The sequence below is a fragment of the Parus major genome, chromosome 9 (genome assembly GCF_001522545.3).
Source record: "Parus major isolate Abel chromosome 9, Parus_major1.1, whole genome shotgun sequence".
Classification (NCBI taxonomy): domain Eukaryota; kingdom Metazoa; phylum Chordata; class Aves; order Passeriformes; family Paridae; genus Parus; species Parus major.
Window position 1 is genome coordinate 5,349,452 of NC_031778.1, and position 24,105 is coordinate 5,373,556.

General features: G+C 50.5%; 1 protein-coding gene across 2 annotated transcripts in view; it reads right to left on the reverse strand.

Moving 5' to 3' along the window:
• EPHB1 (EPH receptor B1) overlaps positions 1 to 24,105 on the reverse strand; it is a 77,390-nt gene that overhangs the window by 35,509 nt on the left and 17,776 nt on the right. For both annotated transcript variants that reach the window (XM_033516731.1, XM_015638147.2), the window contains exons 2-3: positions 16,831 to 16,895; positions 12,271 to 12,952 (exon numbers count right to left, since the gene is read on the reverse strand). In XM_033516731.1, the coding sequence (XP_033372622.1) occupies positions 12,271 to 12,952; positions 16,831 to 16,895 (747 nt within the window). The remainder of the gene's footprint in view (positions 1 to 12,270; positions 12,953 to 16,830; positions 16,896 to 24,105) is intronic.

The window sequence follows — 24,105 nt, forward strand, 5'->3', positions numbered from 1 at the left end:
TAAAGTCAGAGCTGGCCTGCCATGGTTTATTCATGGAGGGAAGTAAAATTCAATGTGGTTTTACCTTTCTCACAGTTTTTTGTTTTTTTTTTTTTTCTTTCTGCTTTTATTCTCATGGATGAGAAATCAATTGGAGCAGGGCAGGATTTCAAAGGCAGGGTAGGGAGCTGTGCAAAGCATATTAGAGGCAACAGGATTGGATGCATCCCTGTTCACCTCTCCCAAAAAACCCAGCCCTCGCCCCAGAGGAACAAATACCTGGTTGATGGAGCGAGGTGCTCACAGACTGACATGCTTTACCAGAGTATGCCCCGTGTGCTTCACTGGAAGCAAAATGCAGTCAATACTCACCCAAGAAGCAGTCTTCCTCCAGAAAGGCTTGCTTGAAAAAATTAAGGGTCTCTGGATGCAAAGAAGCTTCAACACCATGTCACCAGGTGACATCATGGCCCTAAACAAGGAGTTTAAGCAGGGCATGGAAGCAGCTGGTTCAGGCTCTCATGTGCTCACCGCCTGCAGCTTCCCAACAGGTCTATGCTCACCCATTTAATCACCACTCTGGGCTTCACTCTCTCTGTTCTTCATGGTTGGGGGAATTTTGAAGGTCTGAAGAGAAAATCTGTCCCAGATGGATGCAAAGAGAAGAGCAGGCACGCCCTGGGCAGACGGTGCCGCGGGACTGCCAGCTTGCCACGGAGCAGGGAACTCACTTCTCTCTCCAGAACAGCCAGAAGTGGGGGGGGGAAATCCAACACTTGTCATGGTCACTTTTCCAAATCACAGTTCTCCCACTCAGGTTTTGTTCTGTTTTAATTTCCACTGGGCTCCAGGCTCACTGCCCAGTCCCATGCCACAGCTCCCTCACCACAGCTCCACTTCCTTGCCATAAACCAGCCACTTTGAGTGATCAAACTGAATAAATTAAACTCCAGACAATTAATACACATACACAGGGAGGTTCAGAGCAGAGAGAGCAGCAGACACATGGCCATGGCAGTATCAGGCACAGGCTGCTCTTCACCATCCTCGCTGCCCCAGCTCATTATTCTGAATCAACAAATGAAAAAGGGATGAAGCTGTCATCTAGGATTTCATGCTATTTAACCTTCTTATACATCTAAAAACAGATTTAGCAGCTGCAGTCCGGCACAGGCTCTTCCCTCTGCCAGGGCTGCCGTCCCTGCAAGCAGGAGCTTCCAGTGCCTAAAGGGGCTCCAAGGGCCTGGAGGGACAGGACAAGGAGAAAGGGCTTTACATGGACAGAGGGGAAGGTTAGATTGGATATTGGAAAGACATTCTTGGATGGTGAGGCCCTGGCACAGATTGCCCAGAGAAGCTGAGGCTGCCCCATCCCTGAAGTGTCTAAAGCCAGTGCCTCACCACCATCTGTCATCCACAATGAACCTCACAATAAGTTTGGAGTAAAAAAAATGGGGGAGTGAGATTCAGGCCAGGACTTACATCCCAAAACCACAACCCCCAGAGAGGTTCTTCCCCCACTCCTGGCATCAGGCTCCATGGAGAATTATTTTTTTCCCTCATGAACTGCAGCAATGTGAAACTCCAGAGCTGACAGATACAGACTGGAAGAGCTGATACTTCCATGTGCCATCTAACCCAGCACATCATGTTCACCCCTCAGTGCCTGCATGAGCCATGGAGCCACTTCATCAACAGAGCTCAAACAGGCACCAAAATTCCTGGAGGATCTCCAGGAGAAGCTCTTCCCCCAGGTACAGAGCTGCTGGCAGGGGCTGTGGTTAAAAGCCCCCTGAAGAAGATGCATCTTTCCTCTGCAGCTAGGGATTTTGGGAACCACCGATGTCACTCCATAATTCCAGCCCCTTTTCTGATTGGGAAATTGGGGTGTCATCACCATGGGGCTCCCCAAAGCACAGTACCCTCCTGGCTGGGAAGCAAATATCTCCCATCCCTAATAGGAACTAATTAAGCACCTCTTCGTCCTTCTTCAGCTCATGCCATGCAGTGTCCCCTCGACCTAGAGAACATCAAGTGCTCATTAATTACGTCTGAAGTGGTTCCTTGTTAGTGCTGACACCGTGAAGGAAGAGTCACCCCAGGATGGGGCTGGGGAGAGTTTCAGCCACAGGGACAGGCTGGCACTGCCAGCACAGGCAGGGACATGGGGGGACACAGCTTCCCTGTGTCCCTGACACAGCACTGCAGGACATTGTGCCTTGGGTCCCACTGGAGTGCTGAGATGTCCCAGCATGGAGCAGGAGGACACTGCCATCCTGGTGGAGCTGAACCGTGGGGGGCTGTGGTTTAGCTGACTGCTTAAGGACTATGCCCAGGAATAGATTTGCCATGGGAGGACCTCCCAACCAAGGCATATTCCTCATCCGCCCCAAGAGTGCCATGCATGGAATTAATTAGAAAAACAATTAAGAGAGCTTCCCAATGAATATTTATAGTAGAACAAGCCACAATTACTATTCCTGGGAGGAAAGGCACCTTCCTATCCAGCTGCAGAGATGAGAGAGGACACAAAGCACCAGCAAGGGTGACACCTTTGAAAAGCCCTTCTGGCCAAACCATTCCATGATTCCATGATTCCTCCACTGACTCACCCCAGTGCCACAGTGGGGAGGGCAGGCTAGCTGCTCTAGACAGGGCAAGGACCTCCTGCAAGCAGTGTGAACACTCTGGCACTGTCCATTTTGGTGCCACCACTGGGGACAGAACAGATGCCCAGAGCTGCAGGGTGGAAGAACATTCACTGACCCCCACCTCTAAGCCCAGACAGCTTCTCCCTGCCTAAATTTCCACCTGTGTGTATGCTGGTGATAGAAAAAGCAGGCACAAGGGAGTGGTCTCCTCCATCCTCAACATCTGGTACACATAAGTCAAAGCCACCCGAGATTGCAAGGATTTACTGTACGTAGGCAGCTCTGGAAGCTTTTCTTAGCTGTGAAACATAATTTGCACCTTGGGCTCTCTAAGAATAAGTTGTCTTCAATAATAACACATGATTAAGAGCTCAGGAGCAGATCTGATGTGAAGCAGGAGATCTGTGATAATCCCAGGTCCTGTCCCCTTCCTCCAGCACTGCCACCCTCGCTTGCCTGGTGTGCTGAAACAGATGTCCACGGCAGAACCAGGAGATTTGGGTTTACACACAGAATGACAGTCCCTGGAAACACTGAGACAGCCAGAGAACCTTTCTGCCATGCCCAGAACTGTTTCGAATTTCCTGTTTTGCATCAGTGCAAAACTCATAAACATCAAATTAATCCCTACTTGTGAGGAGGGTGACCAGAACCCTCTGCACCATGGAGGGGACACATGCTAGCGTGCACCAACCCCCACCAAAGCTATGTCCAGAGCCAGGGCAGATCTGTTGAGCCTGGATGTAGTATGTACTATAATAAAGTACAAAATAGAAAATAAAAACATAAGTCAATATTGTGTCTCTTCTCAAGGGCAATTTCCTCTCTGGGCTGCAGACCTGGCAAAGCTGCTTGAGCCAGGATGGAAATTCAATTCATAATTCCCCCTGTATATAATTTTCTAGGATGCCCCTGCATTTACAGACAAGTTTTAGGCGGCAAGTCCAGAGACCAGACCTGAGGCTGGAGCTCTCCACCTCCAGCTTGGCACACGGTTCTGTGCCCCACACTCCACAGCTCTCCCCAAGAAGAGTGAGGAGATGGCAGAGCTCTGCCTGTACCAACCAGAGCATCACCCCAGAGAGCCCAGGGCAAGAAGGAATGAGACAAGAGAAGGACAACGTTATCCCAGGAATTGCTCCCTGCTCACAGGGGTGCTGCTGCTGGGAGCCTAGCCATGCTCAGGCAGGATGCAGCCACACTGAGAACATCAAGGTGACCAGCTCCTACTCCAGTCCACAGCTCTCCTGCCTCAAATCCATTTCATACAATAAATGTGACACAAGCAGATGAGTCCTGGGCTGAACACAAAAACTAAGGGATGCAGCTCCCTCCATGCCATTAATGACATATTCGTGGCTGCTACTGGAGCCTAGGGTGGGAGAACAGTAATTTCCCCCTGGGGTGGGTGCAGAACTCAATTTGGGGTGCCCACAGCTCTGGTTTGATGCTCTCACAGTGAAGTCATGGAGGTTCCTTGGCCATGAGTGCTGCACTGGCTGAAGATGGATGGGTTTTCCCATGGCTCCTCCAAAGGCCTGTTTGAGAGCTTTGATTTAATCACCCCGCTCCTCTCTCCACGCATCCTCTGCAATCCGAGGCAGCAGGCGTGACAAATGACCACTTGTAACACACTCGGAGCTGACACCCACGGCACCGCTCCATTTGTCACCACCCGAGCGCACGGCGGGGCTCGGAGAGGGGAGCAAATTAAAACCTCGCTCTCTGCGCTGATTGCTTTTCCTCATCCTAGCGGGCTCCATCCTTCCTCAGCAGTGTCCCAGCTGGCACATCCAAGCCACACAAACCTCCTTAGACAGCCAGGGGAAAGCAGGGCATCTCATTCCACCTGGTCAATGGATTTTTCACCACTCTGGGTCTCTCACTTACTAAAGCATCATCTGTGAAGGGCTGGTTCCCCAAGCAGGGGTTGCAGGAGACCCACAATGCCCAACTACAGCACAACTCAGCTTCCAAATGAAGCCTTGCACAGGGGAGTGGTGATTAGTTATCTCATGGCTTGAGGGGGAAAATTCATTTTACTATTATAGAATATCACAGAATCATTAGGTTGGAACAGCCCTCCAAGGTCATTGACTCCAAACATTAACCCAGCACTGCCAAAGCCACCACTAAACCATGTCCCCAAGTGCCACATCCACACAGCTTTCAAACACTTCCAGGGACAGTTATTCCATCACTTCCCGGGGCAGCCTGTTTCAGGGCTTGGCAGCTCTTTTGAGGAAGAAATTTTTCCAAAATTCCCAATCTAAACCTGTTGAGGCCATTTCCTCTCCTCCTGTCCCTGTTCCCTGGGAGCAGAGCCTGACCCCATCCGGCTGCCCTCTCCTGTCAGGGAGTTGTGCAGAGCCACAAGGCCCCCCCGAGCCTCCTTTTCTCCAAGATGAGCCCCCGCAGCTCCCTCAGCCTCTCCTGGTGCTCCAGCCCCTTCCCCAGCCAGGGTAAAAACTCTTTTCTTTATGTTTTAGATTATTACAGTTATCCTACTGGTAGAGATGCTGGCGCCTGGAGCGTGCCATGGGCTGTAGGGTGCAGCACAGCCCCAAACATGGATGAGATTCCCACCCCTTGGCAAGCAAACCACAGCAAGAAGAGCCATTCCCAAAGGAGTTCTCTCGTGACTGCAAAAAAAACCAGAACAACCAACCTAAAAAAAAAATAATAAAAAAAAGGAAAACGTTATAGAAAGGTTTTAAAAGACCCTGGCTGAGTCACTGGGTTTGCCAGGTGCTGGCTGTTTGCAAACAAGGGTGGAACAATGCGGGTGCCGGACATGGGCCGGATCTGGCGCTTCCTTGCGGCTCTCCCATTGTCCGTGAGAACAATCCCTGCTCCTGCTGCACAGCAAAGGCCTCCGACCTGCTGGCAGCAGGGTGAGAGCCAGCTCTCCTGGGCTGGGTGTGTGGAGAAGGCTGGGAAAGATGGGTGGGTTCCACAGCCCACTGCTGCAGGGATGCCCATGAATACGCACCCACGGAGCTCTGCACCCCAGAATTCCCCAACATTTCCTCAGGCTCTTCAGCTACCCAGAAAGTTTCCCAAAAGGACAGATCATTAACAGAACAAGGTTTGGAAGCAGTTTTATGCCTCCATTTGCAAACAGTCACAAGGAATGACCCTTGGGTGAGTGGGAAAATCAAAGGAGGATTTTTCTTCCTATTCTAAGGCTGGAATCAATGTTATAAACACTCAGAAGTTCTCATGGTAGGGACGGGAAATACAGAAACAGCCCATGGAACAATTTAAGGTGGAAAAAAAATGATAAGCAGAAAAATAAAGCCATACATGGAAGCTTGTGGACCATAACCTAATCTGTGAGGTCACTGTTGTGGCAATCCCAGTTTGGCAATCCCAGCCCTGCAATGCTCACTTGGCCCCCACTCACGCCTTGCCTGGGTATTTTCAGTGTTTTGCCCTTTTTTCTCCTTGGTCTGGATCACAGGGATGATTGGGGGACAGGGAGTGGTGGCTGTGGTGCCCAAGCCTCCTCCCTGACAGCAGCCAGGACGCGTGGACCCTCCCCATCCCTGTGCTGGGGGAAGGAAAAGGGCCTGAATCCATCAGAGGCACATTTGGGCTAATAACGTCTAATTAAGAGTTTCATTAAAACCCATCACACTCATTAGGAAAAAAAGTTAACAAGGTTTTCCTGGACATTTTCCTTGCAAAATTATTACAGAGGTTAATGGATGCCTTCACTAAGGCATAATTTAGGAAAAATCACACTTTTTTTCTTTTTCTTGCTCCTTTATTTTTTTTTTTAATTTTTTTTTTGTGATTTCACTGTTTCTCCTCCACAGTGTGGCCGTGGTAAAACTGGGCTGCCTGTTCCACCCAGTGGTGGAAGCCGGGAGATCGCTTCCAGGCAAAGGCAAAGCCCCTCCAACAAAGGGGAGCATCCCTCTCTCCCTCCGGCATCGCTGCCAGGATTCAGCAGGAGCTGGCAAGAGCTGCCATTCCCCAGCACAGCCCGAGCAGGAAGAGAGGCTTGGGCTGATGTGGGATGGGAGAGAGAGGGGCAGGAAATTTGATATTGTGCCAAAAAAAACAGGAACGGAAAAAAAAAAAAAAAAAAGGGAAAACAGCCCATTTTGAGCAGTCAGAGGTCTGTGGCTCAGCTAAGCCTGAAATAAAACACCCCCTAGACACCTTTGTTGCCGTTCAGGGTGGAAAGTGCCTCGGCTGCTCTGATTTGGGTCTAAAATCAGCTTTTGGGATGGTTAGTGGGTAGTGTGTCACAGGTGCCCAAGCCCCAGGGAGCTGAGGCACAGCAATGCACAGGGAGGAGATCCACAGCACCAGTGTGCTGACATTGCCTAGCCATGGGATGCTAGGCAGGAAGAAAGCTTGAAATCCCAATTACAACCCACAGGGAAATATTTTCCCTGGAAAAACGCTTAAATCATCATGAGCATCAGTTGCAGACGCTCCTTTCCACCCAGATGCCACGCAGAGACCCCAGTGTGCATCAGCTGCTTGTCACAGGTTTGGAAAGGTTTGGGAACAAACTGGTTGACCTAAACCTGGTCCTCAGGAAAGAGCTTGATGAGGAAATGCTCATGGTTTTGAAGCCCAAATATTTTTCTTTGTTCCCAGCCCTTGTCCTGTCTGGCCCACTCTGGGATGCTGATGGCCCTATCCCGTGCCCTGCTAAACCAAATCCAAGGGCAGGTGGAAGGAGAGAAGGGCAGGGCAAGCACGTTTCTTTTACCTCTTTGTTCTTCCCCTCCTGTCTTAGAGGATAAAATCTAAAAAAAAAAAAAAAAAAAAAATCACTTATAGGCAAGGTATGCTGGAATGAGATGCTGGAGTGCTGGGGAGGAGAGGTCAGCACAGAGGCTGGAAAGATGATGATTTTCCATCACAGGAAACTGTATGGACCAGCAGATTGGATTAAAAATAAAAAATTAAGTCATCCTTAAAAGCTAAGAAAAAAAAAAGGCTTTTCTGAAGCCCCTGCCAATCCCTGGTGTGCTCACCCTGCCCCAAGCATCCAGGCAGCTGGGCATGGAGCTGCAGCACACAGGGATGGGATAGATACGGCTAAAGGCACAGGGAGCAGGGTTCTGTGTCACCATGACCTCCCTTGCTGCCATTCACCCATGGGACTAAACCAATATCACTCAAGAAAACCTCTCCTGAGTGCCCCAAAATGGTGCAGGAACACCAGGCTGGACCATGGAGCAGGGAAAAGGCAGGCAAGGGCACAGCCAGAGACCAAAAATTCCCGGTTCTCAACACAAGCAACAATTTCATTGGGAAAACCTGACAATTCCCTTGTTCTCAGTGATAGCAAATTGTTCTACTACTAATTGCAAAATGTTCGCAATTATTTTAAAAATCACTTTATAAATCACATTGTTTCCAATCTTCTGTGATGGATAAGTAGAGGAAATCAATAATTATCACCAGGGCTGCTCAGCAGGGGCAGCAGATAAAAGGGGAACCAGCATGGAGCTGCTCACTCCTCAACATTCAAGGTCGGACGTGCCACTCCCACTGCTCCTTTCCCCAATCCATTCCTCCACACAAAAGGCAGAAGAGAAGGACAAACACAGAAAGGAGACAGAGAAATCAAAGGGATGAAGGAGATCAGGATAAACCCACACAGAGCTTTGGCAAAGGCTGGGCAGAGCCCAGCAGATCGGTCAGCAGGTGAGGAAGGATGGGGGGACCGGGCTGGAGATGGGATGGAGGAGCGGCTGCTGTGTGGAAAGCCAGGGATGCCTGGAAGCAAGGCTGCTTGATGAGGAGCCTTTGTATTGCAGGCAACACAGCCCAGCTTTGCTCTTGTTTTGTGGGGTTTATTTTGATTTCTCCCCCCTGCCAGGTCAGATTTCCAGCGGCTGTAGCAGACAGGCCGGCAGCAGCAGACTGGAGGCTCCCGAACGCGCCAGCACAGGAATTTGCCAGGAGGGGAAAACTGAAAGTGAGACAAGGCCGGGAAGCAGCAGGACTGCTCTCTCACCCCTTCTTCCTGGGTTTATAAATACAACATAGAAATTCAGCACAAAGTGAGTTCAGTTCCAGACTTTTTCCTTCTCCGTGCACCCGAGTTAGTGCCCGGCCCTGGGAAGGTCAGAGAGAAAGCCAGCACAATTCCAGCAGGCAGAAATGCAGTGCCCAGTCCCCAAAGTCAATAGGGATAAAAGCCAAGAGACACAACTGCCAACATTCTAGTGAGGGGTTCCTTTGCCATCATCAGGTTTCAAACACCAAGAGAGAAAGGGTTTAACAATCTTCCTTGAGGAGAAAAAGCGAAATCCACCCAGCACGCTCATCCAAGGTTTCCCCCGCCTCCCAGTGATCCCTGCTGCCACCTTCCCTCCCACCTCCTCCCCATCACGATGATGCATTGCCCCTTGACCACACCAGGAAGCCGTAAAGCAGGGCTGAGGGACAGGGCAGAGCAAGACGAATGGATTTAATATCAGCCTGAGGAGAGCGTGGGCTCTCTCACACACCGAATGAATTATTCATTTGGGATTCAGGCACAGCCTCCATCTCACACTGACCCACCACCCCCACGGGCATGGGGTGTCCAAGAGGACGGGCTGGGCAGCCCACTGGGCTGAGAGCTGCGCCAGGGAGTCGGTGCCAAAGCAGCCTGGGATGGGAACAAATAATCTACTTTGTGGCTGATCCACAAAGACAATTCCCCTCCCTCCCACGCCCATCCTGGCACGGCAGTGGTAGCAGCCCCCCATCCTTCTGATGAACCCCAAAACACGAGGATAATCTCCCCAGGGCTCTGAGTACCCCCAATGAAGATGACGTTGTGCCTGTGTGTCCCTCGAGCCGTAAGTGCCGCTAAAAGCCGGGGTTAATGAATCCCTGAGTGGTCCGAGCTCCACTGTCAGCACGAAGCCACTCTGGTCTAATGGCCCCCTGACAGGCACAGCCTCCTTCCCAGGGGAGCGAGGATGAGACGGAGCTGGGGGAGCTAAACAATCCAAACCTATCTTTTTCCTCACCACGCAGGAATTAAGCCTATTTTTTCAGCCTTCAAATACTGAGGGATTTTCTTTTTTTGGTTTTTTTTCCTTGGTGACAATTCCCACAGGCTTGTTAAGTGTCTCATCTCAGGCTGATGAAGGCTTGGAGCAGATGTCAGGAGTGTGTGCTTCCCAGCAGCCAGGGTGCAATCCCAGCAGCTTCCCTGCCAGGCAAACCAGGCAGAGGAATACAACCTTTCAGAGAAAACAAAGTCATATAGAAAATCAAGGAATATTTATTTCTAAACTTTGCAATGTTCCACCTCCTGCCCACCAACCTTCATGAAGGGCAGCAGTGGGCTTAGGTCTTCCCTGGCCAGGTCCATGGGGATACGAGAAGGAGCTTGATGGCCAATGAACTACCACAGAGCCAGAGTCCAACCCAAGGTCAGATTTTTATTCAAACAAAGGTAATTTTCCAAAATTACTGATGTTAACCCCAGATCAAGCTTTTTGGAGGGGTTTTAGTGAACTTCAAAGGGATGGGGGATAGATTGAATTTGGGTTCCTCAGCAGCACTGAGTAGGGCCTTCAGACACACAAGTCTCATGCAATCCCAGCCTTTTCTCTGTCCTCCTAACACAGGAACTGGAAAATACTCAACAGGACTGGCAAAGGGCAGACATCAGAGCTCTCCTCCACAGACAACATCTTACCAGCACCCATGGAATCATCAAACAGCAAATTCCTGTCATCACAGACAAGACTGGCACCATTTAACACCCACTTTCCCTGCACCCACAGTGTACTCTGGTGCCTTTCAGGATCATACATACTGCCAGTCAATCTATAAGGGATATTTCTACTCCTTGGAGCTGCCAGGATCCCTAATCTTCGCCTCAAGGAGTCTGAATACAAAGCACACTCCCATGCAAAGGCAAAACACTCACCAGGAGCTCAGCAGTTTCTCCTCAGGGATCAATGCTGAGGAGCAGGAACACAGCTAGACACAGGCACCAGGGCACAGAAAACCCAGCAAATCCCCAAGACCCCAAGTGGGGTCTGCCTGGTGTAGCTTGGATGGCACGAACACTTCACAACCCTTGTGGAGTTTGCACAAGAAAAGGGCACAAGAAAAGCCATGGAGATGGGTCTGACACCCACCCTCGGCAGATTTGCTCCCATGCTTCTCGTTCTGCTGTTGTCAATCGTCTCCCCTTCCCATGAGAAGGTGCATCACAGTCTTCCCAGGGGTCAGGACCACTCAAGACCCCAACTTCCTCCAGCTGGCAGAGAGGTCAACACCTCCAAAATCCACGGTTTTACACTGTCACTGTTTTCCTCCATTTCTGGCAGTGACATTACTTCCCAATAGCAGTGTTTAGCTAAAATTAGTATTTGTTTTGCCATGATGATAAATGTCATTTTGCCATATAACCACATGTACTTTCTGTGTTAGTTCAATAGCAGAGGAACGCCTGCCAGAAACACTTGGTTTGCAGGGAACCCTCCCTCCAACTGAGCGTTTCGGCTCCTCACAGGAATCTCCTGGTGGGAACAAAACCACACGAAGGCTCAGCCACAAAACTCACAGAAATCCCTCAGCCATGCTGTTTGAGAAAGGATTCTGGGGGCTTCCTGATTGCCGGAGCCCTGGCAAAGGAAAGCTGTCACCACCCCCATCTTGGCCAGGTAGGAATGAGGCTTTGCATGGTGAAAACCTACACAAGTTCCCAGGTTTAGAGCAAACCATCAAACAAGCTTCTCCACAGCCTGAATCCCAGATTTGCTATTTTCATATATCCAGTGTGTTACAGGTGGAGAAGAAACACCTTGAGGGACTCCCCAGGGAGCATCACAGCCAAGCCTGGTGGTACACACATTCCCCCATCTGCACCAAAAGAGATCCAAGTTGGACCTCTTCCCATCACTACATGCCAAAGCAGTCCTTAAGCACTTTGACCTTCTTCTTCCCAACCCTTCCTTGTCCTGGTGCTGTTGACCTTCTTGAAGCTATTTGGAACTAATAAAACAGGGTGGGCACAAAGCCCTCTCCCCTCCTTCCAAGCAGTGTGCAAAACCAATACCTTAATTTGGGAGAGAAGAAAAAGGCGGGCAACAGAAAAAAAAGACCAAAACTCCAATGGTATTTGAGAAATATTCACCACAAGGGTAAAAGGAGGTGAAAAGCAGTGAGCACTGTTTCCATATTTATAACCTCACACTGCAGGACTCCAGCAGGCAGCAGCATGTTGGCAGCGTGGCTGGGGAACCCAAAAACCAGCAGAACAATTCCAATTAACACCGAGAATCAGAGCAGCCCCACGGCAGCCGGGCCTCATGGCAGCTGCCTGGCTCTGCCATGGAAATAACGAGGCAGATGAAAGAGTCTGTCCAGCGAGCGCAGCACTTTGAAGGCACCACATCACAGAGATGACTTCCAGCAGGGTGGCAACAGCACCAGCACCACCACCTGCGCCATCACCACACTGCCCACCAGGTCTGGCCACTGACCAGAGCACACCGAGAAACCACAGTGACCACAGCTCCCAAATTCCTACCTGCTCCCTGGGGCAAAACCACATCAGGGGAAGTACTGTCCACTGCACAAAACAGTTTGTTTGGGGACAAACGTTTTGCACTAAAACAAACACAAAGGGCTTGTTGTCCAAACCCAACCTTACCTTTGCAAGCCACATTGTTCTCGGGCTCATAGCCAGCCTTGCAGGTGCAGCGGCCGATGGGCACCATCCACTCGCCGTCACCGTTGCAGTACAGCTTGATGGGGACGTCCACCTCCTCGGCATTGGGGATGCAGGTGCCACGTGCTGTCACCAGAGAGGTGCTCTCCGCACCTGTCATCGTCTCTGGGAAGATGGCGAAGTTCTGCACCACGCTGGGGCACTTCTTGAAGAAGACCCTGACAGACAGCAGAGACATGCAAGCCCCATAGTCCTGGAAAGCCAGGTAAAAGCCATTGCGGGTCAGGGGCCCGAAACTTCTCACTTCCGTGTTCACCTTCATCAGCCGGCCCCCAAAGTCCACCTGGGAGAAGCTCTCGTCAGCAGCAATGGTGTCCACTTTGAGGTAGGGCGCCTCCGTCCAGAAGGCAGACTTCTTGGTGGCAATGACAGAGTCTGTCTCGTAGTAATAGAGGTTGAAGGTCTCCTTGCAGGAGCCAGGGACGTTGGGGAGGCTGCTGCAGTCCCGCACAGTGAAGCGCATCTCGGTGTAGATGCGGTGAGCCCCGCGCCGGTTGATGAAGGTGGTGAGGAGCCAGTTGTTCTGGTTGGGCTCGAAGACGTTGCACACCTGGTACGTACGGATGGTGTTGAGGTTCTCGTCGTAGCCACTGACTTCTTCCCACTGCAGAAAGGAGCAGGGAGAAGTGGTGAGAAGGAGGAAGAGGGAACGGCCATGGCCGCTCAGCCTGCACAGGCCAGGGCTGGAAGGACAATCCCAAAGCTCCAAAGGGGACAAGGAATGTGGTTATGGGCACACAGCGTGATGCACATGCAGGAACACCAACCAGACCAGGACCGCAAGAAATCCCCACCCTCTTACCCCTCCATGCCTCTCCCCATTTCTCCCAATTGATGTTAAAATGTCTTTTCATGTGGACAACTGCCTTATCTACACTGAGAGGATGTAAAAATGGGAAGAAAGATGGCCCAGGCACCTGGAGGCAGGAGGGAAGGCAGCATATGAGGCCACAGCTTCATTAAAGCCCGAGCCAGTATGTGGGCTGGAGAGCAAGCCTGACCCCGAGCTCCCGGCACAACGGGATCATTTCCCCCGGCAAAGAAAACCAACTAAATAAAACATTACTGCTGTGGAGAGAGGGAATATAGATTCGCAATTCGATTTATAGAAGGGCATTAATATAATCCAGGCTACAATTTCAATTAAGGGACAGCGGCAAACTGTGAATAGTCTATGATGGCATTAGAGTCCTACAGACAGATTTACAACCTCATAATCCATTCATTTTAACTAATCCATGTTTACAGTCTCCTCATAACAGCATTATTCATATGGCAATCTTTAAGCAGCTCCCTCAGTATCAGGGATAATTTCCAGGAGCGATGTTGCAGCAGCCTTCACGCCTGTGTTTACACAGGGCACAACGGGTGATGCCACCCTGCCCTGTCACACTGAGTCCTGACAATCCTGTGATGCACCACAGCCAACCCTGAAACCTCACAGATTTTTCCCCTCTTCCCTTTTCCATTGAACAACCACATTTCTCAACTCATCCCCAAGCTTCCCTCCTGTGAAGAACAGCCTTGATGTAACAAAACACAGGTTTTTGCTTTGTTTTCAAAGCAGGGTCCTCCTCACGCTGCCAACAAGTACAGCAGAACATTCATTCCCAGGCCCACCTACTCAGCTCTGCTACACTTAAGCCAAGATCAGAACCCAAGGTTGTGCATTGTTGTTTAGCCATGGTTACCAAACCAGCACAAAAGCCTCCCCCATCCAGCCCAGTGCTCTTCCTTCTCATCCCATGCCAGGAAAGCGCTGCAAAAGCCCCCTCCCCTGTGCACAAGGAGTGGGGATTCAGTGCCCCTTCATTACCAGACACCTTTTCAGAGCAGGAGCTGTACAATCCTCCCCAACCAAGGGGGTTGCCATTGTTTGCTGTTCCCACCTGGGCTTTGCATTACAGCCCAGCCTCCAATTAAGGCCAAACAACAAGCTCTCCTCCAGCTTTAACACCAGCCCCATGGCACCTCTGCCTTCATGGCAGGAATCCTCTTCGTCCTCAAAAATCTCAGAGCCTCAAAACTCAGAATCAAAACCTGCCAACAACCACTGCCTCACTTCAAGGTTTCCTGCATTTAGGAACAGCATGAAATGCATTTTCCAAGGGCCAGACCCTGGCACTGCCTTGTGAATCCCTTGGGTTGAGCACTCCAGGTACCGAGTACTGGGAGCAGCAGGTCCCTGTGGCTGGAAGGACCCACAGTGCCAGCAGCTGCTGCCACCAATGTTTTAACAGTGACAAATACATCATTTCGATGAGATACTACTAAATAATTCACAGGGAGCTGGGGATTATGTCAATGTTGTTCTCTGTCTCCACCAAGATTTAAAGCACGTCCATCAGGAAGAGAGCCCACATCCTGCCACAGTCCATCCTGGGAAACCACAGCCCTTGCAGCCTGGCTGGCATCAGGCCCCAGCATGAACATCAACAGCCCCCTCCTCAAGCCTGGGCCAGGTCTGTGAGCTGGGGTCAACAGCCCCTCTGGGAGCTCAGCATGCCATGGGGAGAAGCCACCACCCAAAGGGACCCAAAAGGGACCCAAAGCCTGCACAGAGGCCATACCAATGGCAACCCAGGGACAGGAGAGGTTGGTCATCAAATCCTTGTGCCTCCAGCCCCAAGAGAGATGAGAGCAGTCTCAGAGAAGGAGCTGACACCCAGCAGCCGCCAGGAGCCTCTCATCCTCTTGGGAATAGTGTGACCAGCAGGACCAGGGCAGTGACCATCCCCTGTGCTGGGCACTGCTGGGACACCTCCAATCCTGCATCCAGTTCTGGGCCCCTCATGACAAGAAGGACATTGAGGGGCTGGAGTGTGTCCAGGGAAGGGAATGAAGCTGGGGAAGGGGCTGGAGCACCAGGAGGGGCTGAGAGAGCTGGGAAAGGGGCTCAGCCTGGAGAAAAGGAGGCTCAGGTGTGACCTTCTGGCTCTCCGCAACTCCCTGACAGGAGGGGCCAGGCAGGGGGAAGTCAGGCTCTGCTCCCAGAGAACAGGACAAGTAGAAATGGCCTCAAGCTGTGCCAGGGGAGGTTGAGATTGGATATTAGGGAAAATCCCTTCCCAGAAAGGGTTGTCCAGCACTGTCACAGCTGCCCAGGGCAGTGGTGGAGTCCCCATTTCTGGAGGGCCATAAAAGCTGTCCATAGAGTTTTTGTGGCACTTGGGAATATGGGTCAGTGGTGGCCTTGGCAGTGCTGGGTTAATGGTTGGACTTGATCGTGTGAGAGGGTTTTTCCAACCTAAAGGGATTCTGAGATCCTATGATTTAGATAAAAGACTTGGCATTTTAAATACTTTGTGGGAGATTTAATACATGCTCCTGTAAAGTAGAAGCCTCCCCAGGAGCTCTCAGAGGAGTGAGAATTGGACGGCTGCAGGGAGGCACAGAGGGATGGAGAGATGCACACAGTGGGATGCAGGGATAGGTCTGGGGAGAGGCTTTACTCTGCTGCTCTGCAGAGTTGAAGACCACCATGCCTTACAACACAAGCTCCCCGCCTGCCTCACACAGGCTTTTAGTGACAGCAGCTGCAGGCAGCTATTTATATCCTGTCTCCATCACCTGCACATGCCCCTCCTGCATTTTTCCAGCAATTTATCTGGGCCCATAATTTTTCCAAAGCAATTCAGTAGCAAAATACCCCAATTCAAGGGGCTCTGACATGTCTGGAGTGGATTTCATATCTGCTGCAGGTGTGGCTCAGCTTTGGTGATGGTGTGCAAAATCATTTCTTTCAAAGATTTGGCCAAGCCAGTGGCACCCAAAGATGCAGCCTGGCATCCTTTCCCCTCTGGTGCCACATCCTGGAATCACCAGGGAGAGGCCCTGCCGCTGCTCCCAACCTGCCTGTCCCACTGTGGTGCCCTTCTATCAGCTCACATCCCCTCCCACCCGCAGCTCCATCTCTCACTTTTTCTGCCAGGAGAATGTGAGTCAGGTTATTTTATGCTTCCATTCCTCAAAGGCTCATATTATATAAAAAAGATGTTTTAAGTGCCTCAGGGTGTTTGGTTCCTCATTACTTCATAAAAGTGACATTAATAGCCAAGGAAGAGCACTGCCGAGTGCAATTATGGATGATGTTCCAGGTATGAAAGCTGTTTGGAGCCTGCTAATGTTTCCTAATTACAAGCCTTTTGGCACAGGGAGAGGGAAGGCACGAGCAGGGGGATGGAGAGCAGTGATGGGGCTGAACCCTTCATGAGGAAGGAGGACAGGAAGGGGAAGAAAGAGCATGGAGATGGAGACAAGCTCCATCTTCACTAAGGTGCCAGGATCGGCTTAGGGAAGGATGCTCAGTCTGGCTCAGCCAGACAGCAATGCCCTGGCACCCCACACTAGCCCTATGGGGCACTGCTGTTCCCACTGTGACTCCTCTGGCTTCCCAAGAGCATTTTACCCCTATAAATAGTGGGGTTAAAGGCATGGACCCCCCATGATCACATAAAGGTCAGCTGGACAAGTGGAACTTACCCCTGAAGGTGGGTTGGCGGTCCAGCCCAGCTCGGCCGTCGCGGTCCGCGTATCCATCAAAGTTTCTGAGGAAACAGAAGAAAAGGAAAGTAAACTAGTTATTCCTTAAGTTTTCCATTAGTTTCTGAGCACAGAGACATGGGGAAACACTCAGCTGCTCTCCCAAGGCATGCACCTGACCCTTGGAGAGCTCAGGAATCAACAACAGCTGCCCCAATAGACTCAAGGCAGTTTTGCTCTGGAGCTAACAGTGGGGGACAAGACTCTTTTCAAGGAGTCATGGCCTGAACCCAGCTCACACTGCCAGCCCTTCCCTGCCCAGGAAAAGAAAATACTATCACCAACACAAAAAAAGAAAAATTAAAAATCAAAAGATGCAATATTTCACAGAGTCACATCATCCCTACTTTTAGACATTAAAAAAAAAAAAAACAACAAAATATAGCAAGAATAATAGCAAGAGCAACACCATAAAGAAACAGATGGGGAAAACCCTCCAGGTTTTATTTATTTGTTTGCAGCAAGCAGACATGCAGATTAATTGCCTCAATTCCTGCATCCTGACCAAACAGGAGGAGATGTGCCGCTAGCAACTGGCAGAGCTAAGCATCCCCAATCCCTCCCCTTTCCTGCATGGTCCCAGGTACTCACAGCAGTGCCAGGAAAAGGGGTGCAACCAGAGAAATAAAGGTCAGGAAATAAAAATCAGCGCAGGAATCTGTGCTGCTGCCAGGCTGCTGCTTTTAATCTGTCCAGGGCTGCTCCAGCAATCAGAGGCGGGAAACAAGACTCCGATTAATCTTCCAACCCCTCCCTTTGCCAGCCGCTCCAGGATGCAAAGCTGGACAAGCGTGACCAGGAACTCCCCACCCTGACACCAGTGATAGCCGCTCCTGAAATCCCTCCCAGGGCCCTGGGGCAGGGAGAGCAAAGCACTCCCAAGGCATGGAGTGAAAAGGAGATGGGAGCTGGCAAAGCCTCTGCACCCCAAACAGGCCCCGGGCTGCTGCGGTGGCACTGCCAGGGGTGCTCAAAGGCCACAGCCCCCTGCTTTGCACGGTGCCAGCTGTTTCTGTTCACAGTGCCCTCAGAGAGGAGATATTTCATTCCTGTTCCCTGTGGGAAACAGTAGAGTGTGGTGATTTTCACACTGTCACACATCACTTTGTAGTTTTCAGTCATTTTCCATTTGGCAGAAAAAATTAAGTATCCCAGCTGCAATTACTCTCCAGTCTTGAATCATGGAATCAAGGAACTATTTGGGTTGGAAAGGACCTTAAATCCAGTTCCACCCCCTGCCAGGGGCAGGGACACCTTCCATTATCCCAGGTTGCTCTAAGTGCCAGCCAATCTGGCCTTGGACACTTCCAGGGATCCAAGGGCAGCCACAGCTTCTCTGGAAAGCTGTGCCAGGGCCTCACCACCCTCACAGGGAAGGATTTCTTCCCAACAGCCCATCTAACCCTGCCCTCTGGCATTGGGAAGCCATTCCCCCTGGTCCTGTCACTCCAGGCCCTTGTCAAAATGGGGCCAGGCGCTTGTGCTCCAGACCTCTAGCAAGTTTCTACTCTCACCACCCTTCACCTTCCCACCACCTCCATGCCTTCCTTCCCTTCCAAACAGCCCAGCCCCTAATTAAACAGCCATTAATCCTTGCAACAGCCCTTCAAATGAGCAGGAAGATGTGTACAGGCATAAATGGATGTAGAGGTGGAAGTGACAGGCCATGCAAACATCTCCCAGTGCCCCCTGTCAGTGGGCTGCACTGTCAGTGATACTCTGAGAGCACCTGAAACACTTGGTGCTCTCCTCCAAAGCAAACAGGGTGTCCCTGTGCCATGCAGGGGAAACTGAGGCAGTGGAGAACAGGGAGACACAGGGACCATGGCCAGGCTGGGACCCAAGCTGACTCATCCACCCTCTGTGATAAATAAGGACAGGCTCCATTACAGGAAAGGCACTTCTTCCAAAGGTTTATTCAGAACGGCTTTTCACTCCATCATCTCCCTTCCTGTTGCACACACTTACAGCTTCCTTCCCTGGGCTTTGACAGAGGAATGTACTTTTGATAAAGCACAGCCGCCCTGTGGGATGGCAGCACGCGAGGACCAGCTCTGCTCCAAGATGACACTCACCAAGACCCCTTCCAAAGTCTCACCCTTTCCCCCCTCTTGAGTTCCTCCCTAAAGGCTCCACATTCTGGAAGGAAAGCAGGAAGACATAGCAGCAATGCTGAAGAAGACCTCAAAATAGCTAAGTAAATAGAGAAATTAATTAACAATAAATGAATAAATGGAAAGGAACCGCAGAGAAGCTTTCACTTTGGATGTTTCTGGAGTCCCTAGGTAATCCTGTGGCCAAGGAGATCACATTCAAGAAGTTTCCACCACAGATGCAGAACTTGTGATGTAAAATGTGGAATATGTAAAATTTTCTTAAGAAAGGATGCTCATTAATGTTTGATCTTTGTAACTTTCAAGGCTAATCAACAAGAAAGGAGATTTAATCTGTGAAGCAGCAGCTCACAAGCTTTAAGTGATGTCCAGGTGTTGGAAAGAGAAATTCCATTTTGGTAGAACTGCCTCGTTAAGGCTTAGGGCTCCACATGTTTCAATGATCTCAGTCCTAGGGGAGGTTGATAATGCTTGGGAAGAAGGATGAGTGTGATGTGGCACTGAGAGTGGGCACACAGAATGCAGAGCTTAGAGGCCACAAGGACATTTAGCAGAATCCTCAAGCCAAGGAAGAAACTAATAAATCCAACCCAGTAATTGTACCGAAATCAGCTCTGATGGGTAAAAGGTAATTTTGGCAGGGGCAGATCATGACCAGCAACTCAGACCACTGACCCAAGAAACATTGACCCAAAAGAAGAGGAAGACTGAGCTAATTAGCTCTAATTAGCATGAGAAACAAGATAGTCATTAATGAACAAAAGATAGAATATTAATTAATAAGACAAGATTGTAGTCAATAAATGCTAATTCTTTTGATTGCTAAAATGTATAAATAGTAAAAAGCTTTGGTAGTTGGGGTGCTTGAACACCACCAAGAACCCAGGCTTGGGCAACTCTGAAATAAATAATCAATGTCTCTCTCAAGTGTGTAATCATTGGCTTGATGCATACTGGATCCCATATTTGTGAACAACACTTGCACTTCCATGGCTCCATGTTTCCAAAGTAATTTGCAAAGCAAAGGAAAAAGAAGGCTGAGATCTTGACCCCCTGGAGACCATCTCCTGTGCAGATCCTGTCCTATTTCCCAAGGGCACTGCCATAGACAAGAAGATCCATAAACTGGCAAAATGGTTAATTTGGGAGGTTTTTGTTAAATACAATAAGATGGTTAAATCCCCGCTTTGAGTTCAAATTCCTGCTGAGTTCACCCAACCCTATGACTGCAGAGGCACTGGCATCAGAAGGACATGGCTCAGCAACTTCCTATTGACCTCTCCTATTTCCTCTTGGAGGAAATCTTGGTTTTACTTCATTTTCTGGGATGAAAAAGTGACCCTGTGACCTTGGTGGAGCATTTATGGCCAGGCTGCTTGGGGCTATGGCTGCTGAGCACCCTCCTTCAACAGGAAAGGGCTCACAGATCCCAAATCCTCACAGAGAAATGGGGAACAAGAAAGAGATCCCAGCACCCACATCTGTAAAATATCCCAAGAGGTCAGGGGACACAGGATCAAACCCCCCACCTATCCATCACTTGAGACTGGGCAAGGAAGACAGGCAGGGAATGATGCTAACAAGGGGATTAGTGCAGATCAGTGCCTGAGCAGCCCTAATGAGCAGAGAAGCCACATGGACACACTGCACCTCCCCTCCCACCTGCCTTGCCCTTCTGCGAGGACCAGTCCTCGTTAATTGGCACAGGGTATTAATTAAACCCCCAGGGGAACATCCTTTCCCCTGTGCCTCTGACATCCAGCACAGCATCGTTGACCACATCGAGTGAACCTGTCACCTGTCAGCTGGATCAAGAAGTCTCACCATGTCAGGCTCAGTGCTCAAGACACTGCCACCCCCTCCCCTGCCCCAGGCACGCTCCTCCAGCATTTCCCTCCACACCTGCCCACCTGCACGTGGGCACAGCAGGTACCTGGGGATGCTCAGTTGTCAGGAGGGAGCTCAGCACATTCACTGGGAGAAGTCTCCGGGATCCTGCACTGGCCAGGCTGTGACAGCCCAACCCCTCATTAGGAACAGAGGAGCTCTGCTACTGAGAGTTGAGCTCTCTTGGAGTGAAGAATCTTCAGCTGTATACAGTAGATTTTCTTTAATGGACACATTACTTTAAACCAAGCCTTCGCCATCTGTTCCAGTCCCTAATTATCAATACAAAAACAAACGTCTTCTCACAATTACACTCGTAACAAGTAAAGATGCCAGCAATTAGAATGCACCAGCTTCCCTGTGCCGAGCAGCGCATCCATCTGGGATGGCACTCGTGTGATCCAGGCGGGGAGGACTCGCTGCTGTCCCGGGCTCCCCACACCCTCCTGGGCAAACCTGGTCAGAGATGATGCCTGCGGCAGGATAAGCTGCGCCTCAGAGGAGCGAAGGATGGGCTGGCATCCTTCCAACAGCAAGGAAAAAATAAGTTATTTGGGCGAGAATAGCCTTCATCTCACACCAGCTGATGCCGTCTTGCCAACCACTCTTCCCGCAGGATTGAAGCCTCTTCCAGAAAAACCTTTCTGAACTGCCCAAAATGAAGCAGAACTTATTTCCCGAAACTCCCAGCCTGAAACCCATATTCCAGACCTCCCAATGGCAGGTTCTAGCCCATCACACCAGGAGGAGTCACTTTTCCCCAGAAGGGTGCGGGGTCTGGCCACAGGCAGAGACACGCGCAAACTAACCCAACCTGATCACATTTTGACGCTGTTATCTGGAAAGAAAGAGAAACAGCAACAAATTTTCTGCTCAGAGAGACCACAAAGACACTTCTCCAAGTGTATCACTCCTCAGTAACTGCCTCGGGTCCCGCTCCCGAAGCAAGGAACAGCAGCTCTCTCCCTCCTGCAAGAAGATAACGGCAGGAACCAACCTAAGGCACTCGAAAGCAAATGCTTGGGCATATGTAGAGAGACACAGGCTTGTCTAAGACAACCAAGAGGAAAAAGATAGAAATTAAGCAAAATAAGGAGAGAGGAGGCTTGATAACAACAGATGGGGAGAGGGAGATTTGGAAAGGATGCCAGCTGCTGGAAATAAGCCCCCCAAGATACGTGGGGAGCAGGGAGGTGGGTGCTGATAGCTGAGCCTTTGGAGGGAGGGGAGATGGGAGAGCAAGTGAGTGAGGGGTGGGGCAGGGCACTCAGGGCTCAGGTCCAGGGGGCAGAGGATGCTCCACAGGTGGGATCCTCAGAGACTCTTCCTGATGTGCCTCAGTGTCAATGGGCCCACACAAGAGCACATCCCTGGGCACGCCCAGCCCCCAGAGTGGTTTTCTGAAGGGGAACAATAGCAAGATTTCTTTTCCATAAGGAAAGCTCTATATTTTCCCCTCTATTTCACACTCATAAATGCCAAGCCTGCTTCCTACCTCTTCCTTCCCTTCCGAGAGCTTCAGCAAAATCAGCCCAAGGCAAATGCACAGCTTTGGAAGCTTCTGTCCAAGTTTGGTGACATTACCAGGGAAAGGGAATGACAGGGAAACAGAGCCAAGATGTTTTATTCTCAAGCTTAGTACTAAATAACATTAACTGCTACGGTACTGCAAGCCTTGCCTTCCCGGGGCTGTTGTGACTTTAAGCCATGTCCACGTGCAGGTGGCACCATGGCTTCCATCATCACCACTCCATACACTCGTGGTGTGCATCCAACGGAAGCAAAGTCCCATAAGTGCTGGTGGAATAATCTGAATTGAATTCTCTCTGCTACCATAGGTTAATTTATCCTCCAGTCCACTCTGGTGTGATCTCACCTGCAGCACTGTGTCCAGCCCTGGAAGGACATGGGGCTGTTAGAGGGAGTCCAGAGGAGGCCAAGAAGACACCTAGAGGGATGGAGCAGCTCTGCTATGAGGTAAATCTGAGAGAATTTGGACTGTTCAGCCTGGAGAAGAGATGGTTCTCATATATTGGTGTTCCAGTAGATAAAATGGCTCCAAGAGAGCTGAAGAGGAACTGTGGAAAAGGGCATGGAGTTACAGCACAAGGGGGAATGGCTTCCCACTGACAGACAGTACATTTCTGTTGGATATTGGGAAGAAATTCTTCCCTGTGAGGGTGCTGAGACCCTGGCACAGGTTGCCCAGGAAAACTGTGGCTGCCGCATCCCTGAAAGTGTCCAAGGCCAGGCTGGTTGGGGCTAGGAGAAACCTGGAATAGTGGAAGGTACCCCTGACCTTGGCAGGGGGTGGAACAGTAGGAGCTTTAGGGTTCTTCCAACCCAAACCATTCTGGGATTCTGTGATTCCATGAAAGCATTCAAGCACACACCAGGAAGTTTCCTGAGTAATTCCAGGTTCCTCTTCATGACCACACTTTTAACCACAAACCCAGGGCTGCCTGTGCAAGTTTTTTATACATCCTGAAATTTAGACAAGGCTAGGAAAAAGCAGGAACACGAAATCCATACAGCTCTGCCACAGGGATTAAGGCAGTGAGCTGCTGGAGGCACATCCCACCCAAAATGTCTCTTCTGCTGCAGGACTCCCCATTTGGTTCCTGCTTGGAACTGTGAGGGGAGCGCTGCCGTGCTGGAGCCAGCGGCTGCACAGCAGGAACGCTGTGGCATCTCCCAGATGGTTTAATTACAGCACTGGAGCAGCAGCAAAGGTAAGAGCAGGATCAGCCTCTCCCCTCCAACAAGAGCTGCTGCTCTTCACAGCTTCCTGAGAGCACTGACTTCCCCAAGCCGCTTCCAGCATCTCTGCGCTTTCAATCAAAAATATTACAGCAACAACTAATTACGTCCCATCATTCCCAGGGCTCTCTGCCTTTAATGGTGCATTTTGCTGCTACAGAAAGACGGTGGAACGGCTCTGGAAGTGCATAACGAGCTCTCCCCATCAATCTCCCGCGGGTTCGTTATGAAGGATTACCCACCAAGTAACAAACCCAGACACGGAGGGGGAGGATGCGCTAAACAACAACAAGTCAACACAAAATATCACCTTCCTGTATTTTAAGGGTCTGTGCGAACCTCTCAGGAGAGAGGAGCAGCCAAGCCTGCTCTGCAAAGACATCCCAGCCATTGCCAGCACGAGGAGACCTGTGGTGGCCAAAATACCCCTCACTTCCAGCTGGTAAAGGAAGGA